The sequence below is a fragment of the Cnephaeus nilssonii genome, assembly GCF_951640355.1.
Source record: "Cnephaeus nilssonii genome assembly, chromosome: 13".
Lineage (NCBI taxonomy): Eukaryota > Metazoa > Chordata > Mammalia > Chiroptera > Vespertilionidae > Cnephaeus > Cnephaeus nilssonii.
Genome location: NC_137084.1, coordinates 60125694 through 60148757, shown reverse-complemented (window position 1 = coordinate 60148757; position 23064 = coordinate 60125694). Strand labels below are relative to the sequence as shown.

Below are 23064 nucleotides of genomic sequence, written 5' to 3'. Positions count from 1 at the left end.
CTTTCTCTCTCTAAAATCAATAAGCATATCCTTGAGTGAGGAAGCTCAACAATTATTTCTAGGATTTTTATCTAGCAAAAGAATAACATTAGTATCTAAAGATATTTTTTAAATTTCAAAAACTTTAATGAAGACAAAAAAGACAGTTTCAAAGATAAATGCTACACCAATAAAAGCGTATAAAAAAGTGAAAGATATTCATGAAACAAAACCCCTCACTATCAAAATATGCTAACATCTAAAATATAATGATGTTAAATGTTCAAATTCTGGGAGAATGTAGCTTATAATAATATAACTAGTAAAGTAGTGTTCTTCATGATATGCCTGTTTCAAGACATCCCTTAATATAATTACTTTTTAAACCTATATTTTCTTAAACATCCATTTCACAATTCATTTAAATATTTTACATTCATTTATAAAAACACACTTTCTAACAACTGGTTAGTCTGTGTTTTAATAATAATGAACCATGGTAAAATACTTCAGTGATTTAAATGCTTTGCTAATGACTACAGCCATCACAGATTCTTACACACTTATACAGCTACTGCATAATCAGAAGAGCTAAAGATATTTGTTACAATATTGTAATAGCATAAAAGTAGAAACAACCTGAATGTACATCAATAAGGAAATGATTGAAAAAATATCTATTATATACTATGGTATGTAAGGTATATCTACTATATACTATGAAATACTATGCAGAATTAAGTAGAATTTTATGTAGTAACTCAAAATCAGGGGTCCTCAAACTTTTTAAACAGGGGGCCAGTTCACGGTCCCTCAGACCGTTGGAGGGCTGGACTATAGTTTAAAAAAAACTATGAACAAATTCCTATGCACACTGCACATATCTTATTTTGAAGTAAAAAAACAAAACGGCAAAAACACCTGCATGTGGCCCGCAGGCCATAGTTTGAGGATGCCTGCTCAAAATAATATCCATAGATTATTTATTAAATAAAAACAGAAAATTTTAAAGGAAAAAAATGTGACTTCCACACAAATACATTTTTTTACATGTTTGTACAAACAAAAGAAAAAATAGTAAAGATAAATACCTAACTGTTAATAACAGTGTTTATATTAAATGGATAAAAATAGAGTAGGGAATGAGGTTTTTTTATTTTACATTACATTATTTTGTATTGTTGAATTTGAGGAACATGTATGACATATCATTCAAATAACTTAAAGAAAGAATGAAAAATAAGTATATTAACCAAACAGTAGTTTCTTATTGGCTTTTTTAAAATCTTCACCCGAGGATATTTTTCCATTGATTTTTAGAGAGAGTGGAAGAGGGAGAGAAAGACAGAGAGAAATGTCCACGTGAGAGAAACACATCGATTGGTTGCCTCCTGCACGAGCCCCAACCAAGGCCCAGGCCAGGGAGGAGCCTGCAACTGAGGTACTGGCCCTTGACTGGAATCAAACCCAGGACCCTTCAGTCTGCAGGCCAACGCTCCATCTACTGAGTCAAACCAGCTAGGGCCTTATTGACTTTAATAAAAATTTGAAATTCCTTAGCCAAGCATTAAAGATGTATTACAATCTGTATCCAACTCACCAGGCTTAACAGCCACTACCCTTCCCCACCTCCCACGTGGACTCCCAGCCAATTGACCCATTTTCCATTTCCAAAATTTGCCTTTTGCTCTCTTGCCTCAGTGACTTTGCCCCTGTTATTTCCGCCACCTAGAATGCATTCTGTCTTGTCTCAGAACATATCCATTCTTCCAGGTTCAGGCCCAGTCCAACCCCTGCTGGAGGATGTTTCTTGGCTGAGTTCAAATTTTTCTCTTACTCCTTTGACTTCTAAAAGGATTTTGATTCTTTCCATTCATTTGTCATTGTTTCTGTAAATCAGGACATGCATTATCTGTGTCTAAACTGTCAAGTTCTTGAGGGCCTGGACAAAGCAACCCTAGACTTTCTAAGTGACTTGTCCACAGGCATGCAAAAACATACCATAGTAACAATGGGCACTACTAATAGAACCACCTTTTGAGACATGTTAGACTAAACTCATCGTTATAGATATTTCATGCACTTTAACCAATGTTAGACCTGTTCTGGTTATTTTCTATTAGTTGGCATTTCTACTTGTAAAAAGATTACAAGCTGAATGGCAAAGATAGCAGTATTTAACCTCTAATTTCTTCTCATTTTAGAGGATAGTATTAATGTACCTGAAATTGATTGCACTTCTCAGACAATAGTTTTTGTTGAGCATCTAAAGAAACCAGATGAGTCTGATATAGTATCTCTTGCTTGTCCCATTCTCTTGATTTTGTTCTAAATTCCTTTAAAAAAAAGTGGAGGGACAAACATAAATTGGAGAAAATTATTCATTTTAAAGCACAATGAACAGGACTTCTTTCATTTGTACATCTTCATTTTGAGAAAAAAATAAGTGCATTTTTCCCCCATTAGAAAAACAAAAAAGTATCAAATCACTCATCTTGGATTTATTGCTAAATATATATTTTTACTAGGAATTTGTATAAAAATTAAGCATTTTATTTGTTAAAAAAAGAAAAAAAAAAGATTACTAATAAGGAAGTTTCAAGCAACTTTTTGTATCCGGTATTTCTTTTCTATTTCCTGAGCTAACATTAGTCACCAAGCCTGCTCCTTGTTTTTTCTATGGGACTGGGCTTGGACTGACTTAGTCACTGTCCCTGTGGCTTTCAAAGCATGAAGGCAAGATCAACTCATCCGTGGGAACAGACTCTCAGGCCTCGTTTAGGCAGCACCAGCTGGGCTAGCCTGGGGAAGAAGTGTGGAACCAGCTATCAAGCTCAGTTCTCCAAGTTTTCGCTCAAACAGTGTACTCAGGGAGCATGATTACCTGCTCACAACTCAACTCTAGGATATGGCTTTGGGAATGCCAAAGAAAACTTCACTGCTCCTCAGTTTTGCCTAGGGTTGGCCATTGTATCTTATCTTCCTATCCAGGCTATAAGCAACTTAAGGGTAAGGCCTACTTATTTCATTACTTTTGTATTCCTCATAGTGCCTGACAAAGTGCCAGACACCACTTATATTCCACGAACATACAAACAAAAGCATGGTATTAATAGTTCCTAGAATTTAAGCATGTCTCACTGAATTCTGCAAAGAAAACAAAATGGTTGGAAACAAACTCTATAGCTACTAAGTCTTTGACCATATATTATTGCATATAGATACATGGCATGAATGTGTTGATGTTTTCAATTATCAATTCAGTAATTTTTATTAAGCACCTAGTGCCAACCAGGTACTGTGAAGAGAAGAGAATTTGGAAATATTTCATGATTAAGTTTTTTCCAAGAAATCAAGGACTATGTAATAAAGTAGGGAAATATACATGTAAGTAAATAATTGTACAGTATTAAGTGCAATATCAGTGGCACATAAAAGCCATGCAAAGGATGTCGATTATTTCAGCCATCTCCAACAATATATCAAATTGGAATATTTCATTTGGTCAGAGTGATTGGTGTTATTTTGGAAGCTGGCTAAAATAACTGGATTGGCTATGTTGGAAAGTAAATTTACTTATTTAGAGAATGAAAGCTACATTTTGTTTAAAATGAAAAGGAGTTAGAATTTCATATTTTCCGTAGAGATTTGATTTTAAAGGACATTTGGGGAATTTTTTATTTTATAAATCCACAAGTTCCAAAATAATCAGTGAAGGAAGCCTATAAAGTAGGAGGCTTTTATAAGTAACTAAAGGTGACCTGAGATTGAGTGGTGGTAATAAGGTTGGAGAAATATGGATAGACCCCCTTTTAAAATATATAATAATACTTTATGATAAATAGACTACAGTTGATGCTTGAACAACATGGATTTGAACTGCTTGGCCCAACTTACACATAGATTTTTCCCCCCAATAAATAATGTAAATGTATTTTCTCTTTCTTATCATTTTCTTAATAACTTTTTCTTTTCTCTAGCTTGTATTGTAAGAATACTGTATATAATACATATAACATATAAAATATGTGTTAATCAACTACTTGTGTTATCAGTAAGGCTTCTGGTTAACAGTAGGCTATTCATTACATTTTGGGGAGAGTCAAAAGTACATGAATTTTTGGCTGCATGGGGTGAGGGTCAGCACTTCTAACTCCCTAGCTGTTCAACAGTCAATTATATATTAAAGTAAACAGAGACAGTTTATTTAAAGTTATTGACTTTGATTCTGACATTCGACAACTTAAAATTTGGTGCATGAAAACAGTATCCTTAGTAATAGTGACAAATTTATAAAACTTGGTTCTAGTAGAAAATAGGCAATATTTCAAATCAATACAATGCACAAAAATTGATGTTTACTTTTATCCTTGAAAGGAGTCTTTGAAGTTAGAAGTCAAAATATTGGCAAGGTAGATTTAGATAGTTCATATCTTTCAGATAATACTAATATTTAGCACCACCTACCCAACAACCTCACTCTTGAAAATAATTATTTCCTAGCATGCTTTAGGAGACAGGAGCAATGACCTCAACCACTTACAAATTCTACAACCGATAGAAATGAGGCCAAGCTAGGCTAGAAATGTGTCACAGACATATCAGCAGGTCCTGGCTTCCGTGGTCTAACAGCTGTATTGGCTTCAAGATTAGCTAGTAAGCACCAACTATCCAGTACCTATGGGGCCTGAAGAGACCTGGAGAGCTTGATGAGGATTTCTGTAGGGACTGGTGGTCAGCTCAGGTTCCAGAGAGTCTATAGACTTGCCTGAACCATCTGAGGAAGTTTTCCGTGGCTGGAAAGCCTTTTCTAGGTCTTTAAAGTTGCGAGTGGGTCAGGGTTATTAAAATGAGAGTTTCTATTGGAAGCTACATTATTTTATTTATATGTTATTTTACATATTTATACACACATATATATATATACACACACACATATATATGTATATATATTTTAATCCTCACCCAACGATATTTTTCCATTGAATTTTAGAGAGAGTGGAACAAGAGGGAAAGATAGTGAGAAATATCGATGTGAGAGAAACAACGATTGGTTGCCTCCTGCACGTGCCAACCAGGGCCCAGGCCGGGGAGGAGCCTGCAACCACAGTACGTGCCCTTGACCAGAATCAAACCCGGGACCCTTTGGTCTGCAGGCCGATGCTCTATCAACTGAGCCAGGGCTATACACATATATTTTAACCCCTCTACTAAACATTGAGAAATGGAACAAACCTTTCCTTAGTAACTACTGTATGTCAAGGACTCTACAAACCTCCACCTATAAGATAGTTTTAACTTTTTATTGTGGAAAATTTAATTACTTACATAAAAGTAGAAAGTATAACAAACTTCCATGTACCCTTCACTAGTTTAATTACCATTGGTTTGGTCTCTTTTTATTTCACCTCTCTCTTAACCCTTTTTTGTTGCGAGTGTTTTAAGACAACATCCATGTATTTTCACCCCTAAATGTTTTAGCACACATCTAAATTAATACATATGTATACTTATATATATTTTCTTCCACAACCACAATGTCACCTATAAGATATTTTCGGCCCCATTTCTTGATGATAAAATGGAATCTCTGTGAGGTTAACAACGTGCCCAAAGGTCACAGGGCAAACACTAGTCAGTCATGACCTGCTTTAAGCTGTAGACTGTCCTGTTCTACTAGAGCCCGCTGCTCTATTACTCTAGCAGCGTATAAATGTTTGTCCCAAAGGAAAAAGCTTAGATGCAGACTGAAACTGGAACAGCCCATCTCCTACATATTAATTTTTCGCATGGCTCTAGGTAAAAAACAGTTGTGTGAAGTGCTTCCATAATTATACAGATTAAACTGATCTACATAGTGTGCCTAAAAATTTTTGTACAAATACAAATGTCATATTTTGTGACTAATTTCCACTATAATTTTATGATATATTTTATGTAAGTATTTAGTTTCCTAAATGTAAAAAGTGTACCCATAAAGTAGTTAATATTAATTGAAGGTTTTCTTTGTCTGAACAATTTATACGAATGTGGTTTTCCCACTAACCCGCATGAGAGTCAATCCGATGGATCAGCAGCGGCTGGACTGCCGCGTTTTCCGGGAAAGCACAGGTGCCGACGGTGCCCATCGTTAGCCGTCTCCCATGAGACTAGTCTGCTTCTAACGCCAGGTCAGTTACCCCACTGCAAGAGCCGGGGGTTATGCACGCTGCATTTTTCTAGAGGCTCAGCTGTACTTAGTGGTAGTCATTTTGTATTAAAAGTGGATGTTCATTATTTAGTAGAATATAAAATTTGTACAAAGTTAAAAACTCAAACCCCAAACCCCAAACTTCCAACAATGTTATTGTAATAGGCTGGTTTTAGGGCTGTAATCCAAGATTTTTTTCCTGCTCTTAAAAATATTTAGGAGGAGCTGTGGCTGGTGCTCAGTGGTTAGAGCACCAACCTGTGCACTGAAGGGTCTCGGGTCTCAGGTTCGAGGGCATGTACCTGGGTTGCAAGTTTGATTGCCCCCCTCCCCCCCAGTTGGGGCGTGTGCAGGAGGCAACCAATGGATGTGTCTCACATCAATCTCTCCTCTCTCTCTCTCTCTCCCTCTCTCTCTCTCTCTCTCTCTCTCTCTCTCTCAACCTCCCTAATCCTTGCCCTTCTACTATCTCTTAAAAAAAAATCAATGGAAAAAATACCCTCACTCCTTGGGTGAGGATTAAAAAATATATGTATTTAGGAGGAAAGTTTAAGAAGGATTGGTAATTGAAGAATGAGATGATAAAGTATCAAACCAGGCAATGAAATGTAGATAGAAGGAAGAAGGAGATGAGAGGCGCTGGACAAAGGAAAGGGGAAAACCTGGGCTGGAACATGAGGAATAAGAGAAAGGACTAGATGGGAGATTCCTAAGAGCTTCCTGCCTGGGTGATTGGGAGGTGCAGAACACCATCAACAAAGGGGAAGAACCTGAAATCCTTGGTGGGGGTGAGCGGGACCTGGGGTTTGGGCTTGAGAACAACGAAAGAAATTGAGTGAGATAACACGATAAGGGTCAACTGGAGGTGAATTAGAAAACAACTGAGCAGCATGGGGAACTCATCTGATGTCAGGGAACAGGCCTTCAGAGTAGAATCTCTGTCTGCTGTTACATGACCTCAAGAGCACAGGGAAGAAAAACAGCTGGCTTATTTTTTCCAAGGTCGGAAAGTTAAGGGGAGAAGAATGAGTGCATCTGTGACATAGTAGACCTTTCAAGGGATCGAGGTTTTAGACATTCTAGGACTCCGTGGTCGGCAAACGGCGGCTCGCGAGCCACATGCGGCTCTTTGGCCCCTTGAGTGTGGCTCTTCCACAAAATACCACGGCCTGGGGGCGAGTCTATTTTGAAGAAGAGGTGTTAGAAGAAGTTTAAGTTTAAAAAATTTGGCTCTCAAAAGAGATTTCAATCGTTGTACTGTTGATATTTGGCTCTGTGGACCAACGAGTTTGCCGACCACCTAGAATCTGGGTGATATGTGGTGGCTACACTGGAGTGGCGCTACCTCTTTAAAGAAAAAGTCCTGACACTTCACACTCTGTTCTGAAAACTGTTGTGGGGCTTCACGGGGATTTAATACCTGATAGTTAAGTAGGAATTAAAAGATTTATTAGATATTCGCTCTGACAGACCCCAGGGATGTCCTTCAATTTCACTCAACGTCTGCAGTTTCTTTTAACTTTTTTTTTTTTCTTTCCAAAAATGCTGATATGTGTAAAAGTTGAATAAGTCAAAGTGCCTGAGTGGAAGGTACACTGTGAAAATGTATTCAATGAGAGGTTGATCTGTGATGGTGTTCGTTGCCATAGCTGCACATGCCGTGTGCACACCAGAGACAAACAGCCCCTCCCCCCACCACCACGGTGAAAATCAATCTTTAATCCACGTGAAGACACTAAGAAAATAGAGCTCACCTCTAATTTCTGGTTCAGATTACTTGGTTCAAAGGGTGTTTCTTCTTTGAGATGTGGTAACTCTTTTCGTCGAAATTTATTTTGTTTCATCTGGTGTAACCTCAGTTTTTCGAAGCTATTAGTTAGTTTGGAAAACTGTAAATAATAGAGAATGCTAACATGTTACTATTATTGGTAATTCCTAACTTGATTTCACCAGAGTTCTTGTCTCGTGTACCTTTTTGAAAATTTAAGTCATGATTAGAAAATGCAGCAAAGCTTAAATGTCCCAATTAGTGCAAACAGAACCAGTTATTAAAACTGAGTTAGTGAAGCGGAACACAATTCAGCTCCCAGGTAAATTTGGGACTTCATTAACCGCACAATTAAACAGTGACTCCCTTGATAAATGTTTTGTTCAGTTTGGCTTAACCACATGTAGTAAAGCTCATAATTTTAAAAAGTCAATTTTTTTCCTTACTTTTATTTAGTGCCATCTTATGCTGTCAGTATCTCAATCTAGAAAATAACCAACTTATACTTTATTCAGGAAAATGGAATACTGAATTTAAAAGATAGAAACAACAGAAATTACTTACTCATGTTGATATAAGCTTAAGGAAATTTAAATATCAAAATTGGTATATTTCTCTTACCAAGAATTCTTTTCATAATTTAGACTATTATATTTTTGTTTCTTTTTCTACTGTCAAATAATAAATTAAAAGTAGCATGGTTTATCAACCATGTTATCTTCAGAATCCTATATTCACAGGAAGTTACAAAGATATTACAGAGAGGTTCTGAATCCTCTTCACCGAGTTTCTCCGAGTATTTACACGTTAATGAACTATCCTATATAATAAAAGGCTAATATGCAAATTGTCCCCGCGACCGGGAGTTTGACCAGGGGGCAGGAATGGCTGGCCAACTGCCTGCGACCCCTCCCCCTGGCTGGCCCCGCCCCCAGTCAGGGCAGGCCAGCTGGACCCCACCTGTGCATGAATTCATGCACCAGGCCTCTACTGGTACAATATCAAACCCAGGAAATTGATATCAGTCCAATATATGTGTGTAGTTCTATGCCATTTTTACTACCCATGTAGACTTGTGTGGCCACAACCACAGCCAAGATCCATAACCATTTCACCACTACCAAGATCTCCCTGGTATCCTTGTAGTGACCTCAACCCCTTACTCACACCTCTAACCCCGGGTAACCACTAATTTGTTTTCTATCTCTATATTTTGTCATTTTAAGGATGTTATAAAATAAAATCAAACAATACATGGCCTTTTTACCCAGCATAATGCCCTTGAGATGTATTTGTAGCAATAGTTCAATTATTTTTATTGCTCACTATAATCCCATGGTATAGATGTAACCACAGTTTTTTTAATCATTCACATATTGAAACATTTGGGTTATTTCCAGTTTGGGGTATTATAAACAAAGCTATGGACAATGATGTCTACTTTATTGAATATTAAGTAGTCACTTCTGCTTTCTTTTTTCTCCTATAATTTAAAAAATTAGATAGACTTCATCTACCATAAAATTCACCCTTTAAACTATATAATTTACTAGAGGCCCGGTGCACGAAATTCGTGCACGGGGGCGGGGGGTGTCCCTCAGCCCTGCTTGCACCCTCTCCAATCTGGGACCCCTCGAGGGATGTCCGACTGCCCGTTTAGGCCCGATCCCACCGGATATCCCTCTGACAATCCAGGACTGCTGGCTCCCAACTGCTCGACTGTCTGCCTTCCTGATTTCCCCTAACCCCTTCTGCCTGCCAGCCTGATCACCCCCTAACCACTCCCCTGCCAGCCTGATTGATGTCTAACTGCTCCCCTGCCAGCCTCTTTGCCCCCAACTTCCCTCCTCTGCCAGCCTGGTCTCCCCTAACTGCCCACCTCTGCAGGGTTGATCGACTCCAACTGCCCTCCCTTGCAGGCCTGGTCCCTATCAACTGCCTTCCCTTGCAGGCCTGGTCTCTCTCAACTGCCCTCCCCTGCTGGCCATCTTGTGGTGGCCATCTTGTGTCCACATGGGGGCAGGATCTTTGACCACATAGGGGCAGCTATCTTGATCTTGTGTGTTGGAGTGATGGTCAATCTGCATATTAGATAGGATAGAGGCCTGGTGCATGGGTGGGGACCAACTGGTTTGCCCTGAAGGGTGTCCTGGATCAGGGTGGGGTTCCCTTGGGGCATGGAGAGGCCTGGGCGAGGGGCCTGTGGTGGTTTGCAGGCCGGCCATGCCCCTGGCGACCCAAGCAGAGGCCCTGGTATCTGGAATTTATTTACCTTCTACAATTGAAACTTTGTAGCCTGGAGCGGAGCCAAGCCTCCTGCTCAATCTGTGGCTGCCGCCATTTCTGTTTGGATTTGTTTACCTTCTATAATTGAAACTTTGTATCCTTGAGTGGAGGCCTGGGCCCTCCAGAGTGTGGGGAAAGCTTGGCTTCCTCTGTTGCTGGGGAAACCCAAGCCTCCCTTCTGATAGCCATCTTGATTGGGGTTAATTTGCATACTCGCCCTGATTGGCTGGTGGGTGTGGCTTGGCTGGTGGGCATGGCTTATGTAGCGGAGTGATGGTTAATTTGCATATTACTCTTTTATTAGAGAGGATTGGCTTTTACTATGTTCACAAAATTGTACAACCATCACACTAATTTCAGAATATTTTCATCACTGCAAAAAGAAATGCCATACCTATTCATAGTGACTACACATTTCCTCCTTCCCCAAGCCCCTGGTAACTAATAAAATCCACTTTTTGTGTCTATAGATTTGCTTATTTTGATCATGTCGTCATGAAGGAATCATCCAATATGTGGTCTTTTGTGTCTGGCTTCTTTCTCCTAGCATAATGCTTTCAAGGTTCACCCATATTATAACATGGATCAATAAATACTTCATTCCTTTTTATGGCTGAATAATATTCCATTGCATGCACTTACCACATTTGTTCATCCATTCATCCATTTATGAACATTTGGGTTATTTCCACTTTTTTTGGATATTGTGAAAAATGCTGCTCTGAACATTTGTACAGGTTTTTGTATGGGCATATGTTTTTATTTCTCTTAGGTATAAACCTAGGAGTAGAACTGCCAGGTCATATGGAAACTCTAAGTTTAACTTTTTAAGGAACTGCCCAATTGTTTTCAAAAGTGGCTGAATCATTTTCCATTCCCACTGGCAATATATAGGGTTCCAATTTCTCTATATCCTCATCGCACTTGCTATAATTGTCCATCTTTTTTATTATAGCCACCCTAGTGGGTATGGAGGTATTATCTCATTATGGTTTTTATTTGCATTTCCCTAATGACTAATGATGCTAAGCATTTCCATGTGCTTACTGGCCATTTCTATATCTCCTTTGTAGACATGTCTATTCATATCTTTATTTTTAAATTTTGTCATTTGTCTTTTTATTGTTGACAAGTTATTTTTAGATTTTGGATGCTGGTCACTTATCAGAGAGATAATTTGCAAATGTTTTCTCCCATTTTGTGTGTTGTCTTGACTTTCTTTATGGTGTCCTTTGAAGCACAAAGGTTTTTCAATTTTGATGAAGTCAGGTTTATCAAACTTCTCTTGTGCTTTTGGTGCCAAATCTAAGATACTGTTGCCTAATGCAAAGTTAGAAATATTTACTCCTAATGTTTTCTTCTAAGAGTTTTACAGATTTAGTTTTTACAGTTAGGTCTTTGATCCATTTTGAGTTAATTTTTTTTTTTATGGTTTAGGAAGGGTCCAACTTGATTCTTTTATATTTTGTGGATATTCAGTTGTCCCTTTCCTGTTTGTTAAAAAGATAATAGTCTTTTCCCACTGAGTTATCCTGGCACCACTTTTGCTTTCTCTTAATTAATATTTGCCTGGTATGTTTTTCTTTTTACTTTCAATGTATACCCATAGTTCTTTTTGAAGTGAGTTTCTGGAATAGAGTATAGGGTTGTGTCATATTTTTAAAATTTACTCTGTCATTCTCCTTCTTTTAATTGGTATATTTAGACTGCTTTCATTTAATGTAATTATTGATATTAGGGCTTAAGCCTGACTTGTTTTGTTTAATTTGTTCTCCAGTTTTTGGTTTTGTTACCAGAAAACCGGGGCTTGGGCTGCCTGTTGCTGTGTCCAATAACGAAGGCAGGATTGAATCATATAAGGCATTTATAGAGAAGGCTAGCCAACCAAGAAGATAGGGCACTTACAAGCATGCAAGTCCTGCCTTACAGTAAGGTGCAGGGGACAGGTTTATAAAGGAGAAGAGGCTAGGATGAGGCTGGAACGGATGTCAGCTATTGTCCTTAGTCATCGGGTGATGAGATGATGTTTTGACTCCTGGTGGGTCGGCCTGACCATGCTTATCGGTTCTGCTTGCTAGATTCACAGTTGTGTCACTCCTCAGTCACTTTGCACAGGCCTTAAAAAGGAAACTTAAGAAAAACTTAACCCCCTATTCACATATGAGAAACTTAACCCCTATTCACATAAGTATATGTGTTCTAAGATTTAAAATAATATGATTATTTTTCAGGTTAATTCAGGTGCTCTATCTATAATTATAGGGGCCCCCTATCAGTTTCTCTCTTTTAGTTTTCGTGTCTCCATCTGGGTTAATTTACATTTTTTTAGAATCCCATTTTAAGTTATCTATAGTGTTTTGAATATAACTCTTTGTATAGCTTTTTAAGTTGTTGCTCTAGGTATTATGTTATATGTACATTGTTAACGCAAATCTCTACTGGTGTTGCGATTTTGCCAGTTCATATGAAGTATAGAAATGGTATTTCTCTTTATGCCCCTTTACCCTGACCCATTTATAACATTATTGTCTTAAGTATTTCCTCAACATACATTAAGAACCACATTAGACATTGTTTAAATTTTTGCATCAGCTATCAAACAATTTAGAAAACTCAAGGAAAGTCTATTATATTTAACCATGTTTTTACTCTTTCCAGTGTTTTTTCTTTCTTCCTGATGTTTCAGGATTCTTTTTCATTTCGTTTCTGCTAAAAGAACTTCCATTAGCCATCCTTTCAGTGTAGGTATATTGGTGACACATTCTCTTAGTTTTCCTTCATTTGAGAATGTCTCAATTTCCCTTCATTCTGAGACACAGATTTCCTGGACATAGAATTCTGGGTTGACATTTCTGTTCTTTCAGAAATTGAAAAATATTCTACTTCTTTCTGGCCTCCATGGATTTGGATGAGAAATCTACTACCTGAATTGGTTTTCCCCTACAGGTACGATGTTATTTCTCTCTTGATGCTTCCAAGATATTTTCTTTGTCTTTTAGTTTTCAGAATTTTGACTATGAAGTGTTCTTTTGGTGGAGGTGTCTTTGGGTTTATCATGTTTCAATAAGTTTCTTGAGTCTGTAAGTTTACATCTTTAGCCAAGTTTTGAAACTTTTCAGCCATTGCTTCATTGAATACTTTTTCATTCCCACCCTGCCCTCCTCTCCTCCTGGGACTCTGATGACACAGATCTTCAATCTTTTTGTATAGTACTATGTGTTCTGGAGGTTAATTTTCTGTTAATCTATTTTCTCTCTGTTGTTCAGTTTGGGTAATTTCTATTTTGCTATTTTCAAATGATTGTTTTCTCTATCCTCTCCATTCTGCTTGTAAGCCCATCCATTGACTTTTTTTTTTTTAGTTTGGTTATTGCATTTTTTCAGTTATAAAATTTATAATTGGTTGTTTTTTATAGTTTTATTTCTTTGCTAAAACTTTCTACTTTACCATTTGTTTCAAGTATGTTTGTAAATTGCTCATTGAAGCATTTTTATACTAGCTGCTTTAAAATCCTTGTCAGATAATTCTAACATCTGTTTCAACTCAGTATTGGCATCACTTGATTATCTTTTCTCATCTAAGTTGAGATCTTTCTGGTTCTGGTAAAATGAGTGATTTTTTAATTGAAACCTACACATTTTTGGGTATTGTGTTATGACACTCTGGATTTTATTTAAGTACTAGAGGCCTGGTACACGAAATTCGTACACTTGGCAGGGGAGGGGGGGTGGGCGGAAATCCCCCTGCCTGGCCTGTGCCCTCTCACGGTGTGGGAGCCCCACGATCGATTGCTCCAAAGAGGTAGGCCCCGCCCACCCATCTGGGGTTCCTTGATGGACTGCCCCAAAGAGGTAGGTGGGAGCTGGGGGTCCCGCCTCTGCACCACGTAGAGCCACAGGACCCCCAGGCCTCACCGCATGGAGCTGTGGGCCCCACCTCTGCACCACGCACGCAGCGTCAAGCCCCTGCCAACCCGCACGCACGCAGCACCTCTCACCGGCTGCGCACACAGCCTCCTGGCGATCACTTGTTGCAGCATGAGGGCATCACACTGTGAGGGCATGCCGACCACATAGGCTTTTATTAATAGGATTGTGTTTTAGCAGTCCTCTTCTGATAACATTCCAGCAGGGAAAATGGCATTCTACGTCATTACTTCCAGCTGGCAGTGGAAGTCCAGGTCTTGGCCTTAGTTGGTACCCAGGAAAGGTGTTCCTTATTGATGTTGAGTGGCAGTGGGACTTCAGGTTGAGGCACATAGGTGCCTTGTTACTGCTTCTCACATGGCCTTCAGGGATACTGTAGGGAGGTTAGTTAGCCTTGTTACCACCGAGGGGTGGTGAGCAACCTGACTCCTCATTAGGCTTCCCCATACCACTCCAGAGAGGAGGAGGAGGCATGCGTCATCACCAGCAGATGAGCATAGGAATCTAGGCTCTCACATGGTCTCCTAGGACACTATGGGTTGCGGGGGGAGGGGAGGGAGGGGGCTTTGTTAATGCCCAGTGGTAATGAAATTCCTGGCTCTTCACTCAGTCTTCTTTGATACCTCCCAGGCAGGGGAGGGTCTGGGTTGGGCTAGTCTCTCTACTGAGTCTCTGCTGGTGGGATGGGTTTTGGGGTTGTAGTCTTTTTTCTGGCGTGTTTGGCTGCAGTAACCATGTTTAATCTTGCGAGGCTGTCTTTTCACTGGTCTTTTGGCTGAAGAGAGGAGCCTGTCTTTGGGGCTCTTTTTGTTTGTTTGTGCCCATTGGAGTGTCTAGGTTGTCGGCTTCTCTGTTACTCAGTCTGGGACATAAGAGGCCAATGGAAATCCCAGGGAACTCACGATCATGTTGTTCTTTGGGTCCCATGGTCCTAATTGTCTGTCTCTTCTCTTTTCTTCTCAGAGTCTTCTTATACTGTTATAAATAATGTCCAGGGTTTCTAGTTGCATTGAACAGGACAGACAGGGAAAAGTAAATCTCCTCCATGTTTATAGAAGTGGAAATCTCAAAAAAAATTTATACATATCACAAATTTATTATGGTTAGAAGGAAAAGAAAATATCCCCTTAAAAAAAAGCAATTTCTACAAGAAAGCTTTGGCAGAGTTGAGCTATTCAAAGGCAGAGTGCAGTAAAGTGTATCCTTAAGGTATTTTAGAAAAATGAAATTGTAAATAAACTAGGAATTTCAAAGAAGGAAGCAGTAGAGTAAGCTAGCAACAACAAAAGCATGTTTGCCACAAGACAGCATTTTCTGGTTAAAAAAATGACATATTACTAGCTATTATACAAACCAAGTCAGTACATAGTACTTTCTTCTCTTTGTCTTTTTACTTCCTTCCCTCTTTCTGTCTCCTCTGTTCTCCCTCCCTAATTCTCTTCTTTCCGTTCTTTTAACCAGAGAAGAAAAGAGAAGCAGAAAACAGCAGTGGAAGCAGATGGCTCAACAATAATGTAATGTTTCCAAAGTGTGTTCTATGAAACACCTGGTTACGGTGTTTACGTTGTAATACTGTGCTACATGGTCAAATATGTTTGGAGAATGATGGATTAAAAAGGCTACATGCATGTGTTTAAAACAGGACTTCTCACAGCGTCTAATATGCTAATATGCACTGTGACTATCCAGGAGCAGAGGAGTAGACATTTCCTAAACTCTCAGTATTAGCCTTTCACAGGACAGATTTCTGTGACATTGCAATGAAGATATTTGTTGGTTAGCCAGCAGTCAAGCAAAGCATCAAATGTCTAGGATTCATATACTAAATGACTGTTCAATACCTGTAAACAAGGCCCCAAACATTTTAACAACAGGCTTAAGAAAATATGCAAGAAATTAAAGATTTGGCAAGCATGACTGAACTAGTGAAATATAATGTAGAGAACATACTCAACTTGTATCTATATATTTTCAAACTTATTCCAGATCAATTATAGTGATTTCATATTTATGTTGCAATTTTAGAGCTTTATCTTTATAGAAAATGCAAGGTTGATTCACATAAGTGTTAAATGTTTAGTTTTAGCAAGGAAAAACCATGTTTCATAATTCAAGCTACCACCTAGTGGCAGCTATTTAAATTGCAGGCAAAATGTTTAAGACTGATAAGATCATACCTATTATGTGGCATCAAATGTTTCATATTCCAATATTAATGGCTGGTAACCTCCCTAAAAAAGGTACTTAAGGAAGAGCATTAGCTACTTTGGGCTCCTTTAACTATATTATCATCTGTGAAATCTTTGCACTCCAAAAAATGTTGGTTGTAAAGTACAATTTCATGATCAAAGCATATTTTCCATTGATTCATTTACAAAGGATGTATCATCTACTAGACCTGAGATACTCAGATGATTGTCATCCTATGTGTTATCTGGGTTGGGGAGAGAAGACTGTTCTCTAGCCCAGAGGGAGATATGGGAATAAATAAGAAGGAAAGCAGTATCCCTCTCATCACGTGTGCAGAGCCCTATCATTTCTGAAACAGCCTCCCAGTAACAAAGTAATAAAACCCAGTTTTGTTCTTTCAATGATCTATTTCATAATAGCAAATGTGCATATTTTATACTGCCATAGAAAAAGTATTTCCCTATGAGGGAGTAATGACTCTAAAATACTAATTTTGTTTTTAGTGTAGTTGTTCACATAGCTATTTTTTATATAACTAGAGGCCCGGTGCACAAAATTTGTGCACTGGAGGGGGGGCATCCCTCAGCCTGGCCTGCACCCTCTCCAATCGGGATGCCTCAGGATCAGGCCTAAACCAGCAGTCGGACATTCTTCTCGCAATCCGGGACCGCTGGCTCCTAACCGCTCACCTGCCTGCCTGCCTGATTGCCCCAACCACTCTGCCTGCCTGCTTGATTGCCTCAACCACTCTGCCTGCCAGCCTGATCGCCCCTAACTGCCCTCTCCTGCCGGCCTGATCGCCCCTACTGCCCTCCCTTGCCGCCTGATAGCCCCTAACTGTCTCTGCCTCAGCCCCTGCCACTGTGGCTTTGTCTGGAAGGAGGACCAGATGACCGGAAGATGTCTGGTCTATCCGGTCTAATTAGCATATTACCCTTTATTAGTATAGATTAATCAACAAGCCACTTGATAAACAGAAAGCTATTAGTCTAGCAGTGTGCTAATAGTTAACGAGATACAGAGCTGACAATCTAGTAAAAGATAAAATCAATGCCTCTGCAGCAATGAAAGACAGGGCCCAACATATAACCTCCAGTTAAAATATAAGAACTTTTGCTTGTACTTAAAACAATCCATTTTAATAAAATCAACACAACTTTTATAGGTCAAAACATATATCAAAATATGTGATATTAAATGAACGAGTCTCCTTACTTGAGCTTTTAGGGTTTGCAGTTGTCCTTCATAATTCTGTGTCATTGCTAAGTTACATTTTTCCAGACTGTCCAACTTCTGTCTAAGTAATCCCACCTGCATTAAGAATAAAATTTAATTTTGATTTTACTAAATGTTGCCTGACAAAGTTAAAAAAATGTGCAAACGAGAGGTACAATTCAAGTAAAACTGCTGTGCCAAAACCAAGGATAAATATTTGTACTAAAGTGCTTAAAATAGTCATTAATAATTAAATTCACAAAAAAACAAACATTGCTGGCGCTATTCCACTGGGCACACATCGGGAGAGTACGGTCTGGATGTTTGACCGAAGATCCTCATCACCTCGCATTTCGTAGTAAGGTGAGGAATTTACTTTGCACTGTCTTCTTGGCAGGCTTATGTTATCGGTACGTGGGCAGAAGCTCTACCGCCACTCTTCAGCTCTTCCTTTAAGCCCCACTGCCTTCCATGGGAGCTCTGCTTTACCAGGATGATGGAATAATTGTTACGTTTTTATAAGAACTAACATATGAAAAAAAATGTCTAACAGGTTTGGCTTACAGAATTTGTCTGCTTGAAAGCAGGGGGGTGGGGGGCATCTGTTTACACATCTGTGTCAGCACAGGTGTGTCAGTGAGAGAACAGGCCTCACACACGTCCCGTGAAGGGAAACCAGCGCCAGTAACTCAGTTAACTACACCAAACAATGACATCGTTAGCTACGCCAGAAACCAGGTTCCGTGAGAGGCCTATAAAGGTAGAAAAGTGGCTGCTGCTGAACACATGGACCATATATGATTAGCAAACATTTCTCTTCGGCCTCGCCCAAAGGAAAGATTCACAGACACGAAGGTCCACCTTCGGTAAAGCATGTGGTTTTCCTGAACTCCTCTGCAGGCCTGAGAGCGTCACACATTCTGCTACAACCTCAGCAGCCTCCCAGGGGCTGAGGGCACGCCTTGTGAGTGGGTGCCAGGCACACACACACCCCTCCCCCCACACCACACACATGCGCGTGCACACACACACATCCTTCACCAAACTCTTGACATTTCACTTCTTTTAGGACATACTAGTATTTTTCTAGTGGAGTAGAAAGTGCAAATGCTCTTGAACTCTGCCTTGTCCAAGGACCCAGCTTTGACAACTGTTTCTACAGCAGCAAAAGCACTGACATGTTACCTAGCCAGCAATATTCATTGCACGCACGTACTGAATGTTTACTTCTCTAGATGGCATTGATACTATATTTCTGTCTGCATCAGCATATTTTTATGGGTTTAGGCTCTGTCACTTATTTTGTTAGAATACATTTAGCACATTATGACAGAATTCTGAGCAATAATTGCTATTGCTGATGCCGCATAAAAACTATGTGTAATGAAAAACAGTCTGGTAGACTAAATACTATTTATAATAGTCCGAGGAATTAAGGTTTATTAATACAAACATTCAGTACCTCTTGACCCTTCTGATCCAAACAAGTCTGTGCATTTGCCAACTCTTGATCCCGAAGATCTAACCTTGTCTCCAAAGCCCGCATCTTCCTTTCCCAGTCCAATTTCTTGTTGCTGACCATGATGTCAATTTGTTCCATTAATTCCTGAAGCTCAGCCTCACAAGGAGAAGCTCTGCCAATTAGAGAAAAGTAAAAGACATTTTAAAAAAGCTAAATGTGAGGACAAGAAAAAATTATTACCTGGCTCTGAATAAATCATTATTTCCTTAAATTGTTAAATTATGTAAATAAGAAGAAGTCTGAAAGCTAGAGGTTTTTTTGTTTTGTTAATCCTTACCTGAGGATATTTTTCCATTGACTTTTTTAGAGAGAATGGAAGGGAGAGAAGGGAGGGGAAGGGAGAGAGAGAAAGAAACATTGATGTGGATGTGAGAGAGACACATCGACTAGTTGCCGGGGATCGAACCTAGAACCCATGTACATGCCCTTGACTGGGAATCTAACCCGCATTGTGTGGATCATGTCAGAAATAAGTTTGCAATAAAAGTCAGCTAAATAAATAAATAAATAGCATTTTTAGAGCATACAAATTCTAAGGAAAATTCTCATTATGAAAAGTGGTTTCAGGTTCTTGCATGTGAACATCCATGTACCTCTGTATATCATAACTTGAGGTCTGACAGCAGGCAGACTGGGACTTCAGCTGTGCCTGTCAGGGGCAGAAGAGCAAGCTCAGTCAGGGCAGGGCCAGGTTCAAGGGCACTGCCTGGTAACAGGGCCGCTGCTCCAGGAGGGGAAGTTGGTGTGATCTGGTTAATGTCAGTTTGGAAGGAACCTGATCAGGCAGGTGTGGGCAAAGGAATGGAAGTCTTTAGACAATGGGGATACTATTAGTCAGAGGTGGCAGTATCTCGGGTCTCTGAGGGTCTGCTGTGTTTGAAACAAAACCCTTGGTAATAACTACAATTATGGAGACTGAGAGCTGGTGAGGAGAGAGATGGGTGCTTCCAGGCCGGGTTCTCCTTCAGAGAAGCTGAAGCATAGCCCAGCCATCCAGCACACACATGTCCGTGTTAGAAAAGCAAGTTATTTCGCATCCATTCAATGCTGGTGATGGGCTTCTGATATATTTGTGTAGCTAGGGGAAAGTCAGGCGGGAGAGGCAGGTGCAAAATGACATTTCCTCCATTTGATTTCACCAAATCAGAATTCTAGGGTAATTAAGGATCATTTAGCATTTTGAAAATACTGAGGCCCAGTGAGGTCAAAATCACACATAAATTAGTGGCAGCGCCAGAACTGGATTGTAGGCAGCTGCTTCCCATCTTCAGACCCTTCCTGCATTCCACACAGGAAAAGACGTGCTATTTTTAATAAGAACTTCTTGAAATATATAATGCAAATCAGCTCCATTGCAATAGGGTTAGAACAGGTATTAGAACCCAAAGAACTCAGAATTTCTGGAGTTGCTTTCTAAAATACCCAGAGTCAACCTGGACAAAGGATGTCCCTTTAATTCAACAGCAGAGAGATTTCAAATACAAAGTGCCAGCCTTAGCATTCCTGGGATAAGGCCCAAAGACTCTCAAGTTTTACTTAAAACCTAAAACCAATTTGAGGAAAGGAAGTACTAGTTCCTCTTAAAAAACAATAGAACAAAAAGAATAGTTTTCACACCATTTTCTTTTTCATAACATGTATCAGCCTTTACTGTAAGTACATTTTGCTTATTTTTTCTGCTAGTATAAGCTCTGAAAGGAAAGGACTATATCAGTCTGTTTATCACTATCTCACCAGAACTCAGCCCAGTGCCCCAGCACGTAACAGATGCTCATTGCAAAATGAACAAATGAGTTCTTTTCATCACTATCTTATTTTAAACTATTTTAATTGATTTCAGAGAGGAAGGGAGAGGGCGAGAGAGAGAGAGAGAAATATCAATGATGAGTGAGAATCATTGACCAGCTGCCTCCTGCACGCCCCTTGGCTGAGCCCACAACCAGGGAATGTGCCCAGACCAGGAATGGAACCGAGACTTCCTGGTTCATAGGCCAATGCTCAACCACTGAGCCACATCAGTGGCATGTAGAAACACAGCATGCTAATGGAACTAAAATATAGGCCCAAAGGAAAGTATGACATAATGTAAGCTACTCAATCAATATTGTTGAATGAATGTTTTGTTCTCTGGTTAAGACTATGCTATGCAAAAATTAGGAGAGTACACTCTTGGGATAAAAGGACTTTTACAACCATCTAGTCCAACTACCCATACAGTATCTGCATATCTTCTACAAATGTTTCTTAAGAGAATCGTCTATCATACCCCACCGGTCAGATTCAGCAGGTGTAGGACAGAGCCCAAGATATCGAGTGACTCTGGTGCATGTTAAGGTTTGTGATCTGTTTTGCAATAGCTCTGCCAAAAGGTCATCCAGCCCACGTCTGAATTCTTCCTTTAGCAGATAACCACTGACTGAGATCGTATCCGGATGAGTTTTGAAAAGTTATTTCCTGCACTAAAGAACTTTTTCATCCACTGGCCCTAATTTGATTCATCGGGACTATTCAATATAGTCAACCTGAGAGTGCTTGAATAACACAGTTATCAGTATGATGAATACAATTACCAGTGTACCTCCAGGTTCTGCTGCATCTCCTCTCCTCAGTGCTCCATATTAGAGGCTGAACATACAGACAATGGCCAGAACACATGACAACAGACTCAGACCCATAATCTCTACAGCAACGGTCCTAGAATGGTCAGGACTTGGTCAGTGACTGACAGCTTCCTTAAAGTCTTGCCCCCACTTCCAAATCAGGACCAACTGGAGAAAGCCAAATATGTTCCCCAAATCAGTCATGTAAGATGCCCCACTTCTAACATCCTGCCTCCAGGTTCTCGGTGCCAACAGCCTCCAATCGGAGCATACCTGAAGCCTTTTGTTCACATAGAGCTTTTCTACTTTCCTGCTTGCCTTTGGGTCTCTGCCAAATGCAAGTGATGGGGGCTGACTCCCTTTCTGTAACAAGCTCTGAATTACCGGTAAACAGGCTTCATTTGCTCTCATTTGGGTGGTCTTTGTTTGTTCCCTTCAATTGCCCATAGAGATTTTTTTCCTCTACCACTCACTACCTAGCATACTGCCTGGAAAATACTAGATGCTTAATATACATGAGTTAAACGAGTGAAAGAATGAATAACTACGGTAAGACTTTCAGACCCTTCATAACTCCCAGTGGCTCTCCTCTGAATATGTTCCTGTTTGTCGATTTCCTCCTTGAAATATGCCATTCTGAACTTTATGTATGATCTAAGCATGATCTAATCAGCTTGGAGAGGGACTCTCACACCCTTCGTTTTAGGTGCTATATACTTTTATTCATGCAGATAAAGATCAGTTTGAATTGGGGAGGGGAGAAGGGCAAAGCATACTTTTCAAGGTGCTTTTATCCTTGTCTAAACACTTCATTTCTTTCCCATACATGCTATGAGTAAAGCTGCCTAGTCACTATCTTGTGCTTGTTTAGTTATGGGGCGTGCAAAAAGGGCAGGGCTTTATATTCTCCTTATTAAAATTTAGCTTGATAGTTTCAGCCTCTCAGTGTGGCTCCTCATGACTGGTTCTTTAATGAAGCAAATATTCATTAAGTGGCTGCGGTCCACTGTGTGAGGAACTGGGAAGATAGAGACACAAGGTCAATTGCCTGTGGGTAGACACGTACAAGGCAGGCAGGAACAATGAGAGATGGATGAATAGAAAGGGAATAGAAGGCAGGTACTGAATTCAGACTTGGATGGTGTGCTATCACAGCAGCCTTCCTAAATGAGGTAACATCTGAGCTTACATTTTGAGATCCTGTTTCTGTCAGATTATATTCACTATATCTCCCAGTTTGTGTCAGCTGCCATTTGATAAACATTACTTGTTTTATATATACACTAGAGGCCTGGTGCATGAAAATTCATGTACTTGTGCGGGGGCGAGTGGGGGGAGAGAGGTCCCTCAGCCCGGCCTGTGCCCTCTTGCAGTCTGGGACTCCTCGG

General features: G+C 39.7%; 1 protein-coding gene and 1 long non-coding RNA gene across 6 annotated transcripts in view; one reads left to right on the top strand and one right to left on the bottom strand.

Moving 5' to 3' along the window:
- The window catches only part of LOC307109882, a 119547-nt gene that overhangs the window by 28083 nt on the left and 68400 nt on the right, over positions 1-23064 (top strand). The gene's annotated exons all lie outside the window — the stretch shown is intronic.
- DEUP1 (deuterosome assembly protein 1) overlaps positions 1-23064 on the bottom strand; it is a gene marked incomplete at both ends in the record, with an annotated part of 75692 nt that overhangs the window by 39851 nt on the left and 12777 nt on the right. For 4 of the 5 annotated variants that reach the window (XM_079788837.1, XM_079788838.1, XM_079788840.1 and 1 more), the window contains 4 exons: positions 2202-2315; positions 7924-8058; positions 17555-17650; positions 19017-19188. In XM_079788837.1, the coding sequence (XP_079644963.1) occupies positions 2202-2315; positions 7924-8058; positions 17555-17650; positions 19017-19188 (517 nt within the window). The remainder of the gene's footprint in view (positions 1-2201; positions 2316-7923; positions 8059-17554; positions 17651-19016; positions 19189-23064) is intronic. The other variant, XM_079788839.1, reaches the window with a different exon arrangement.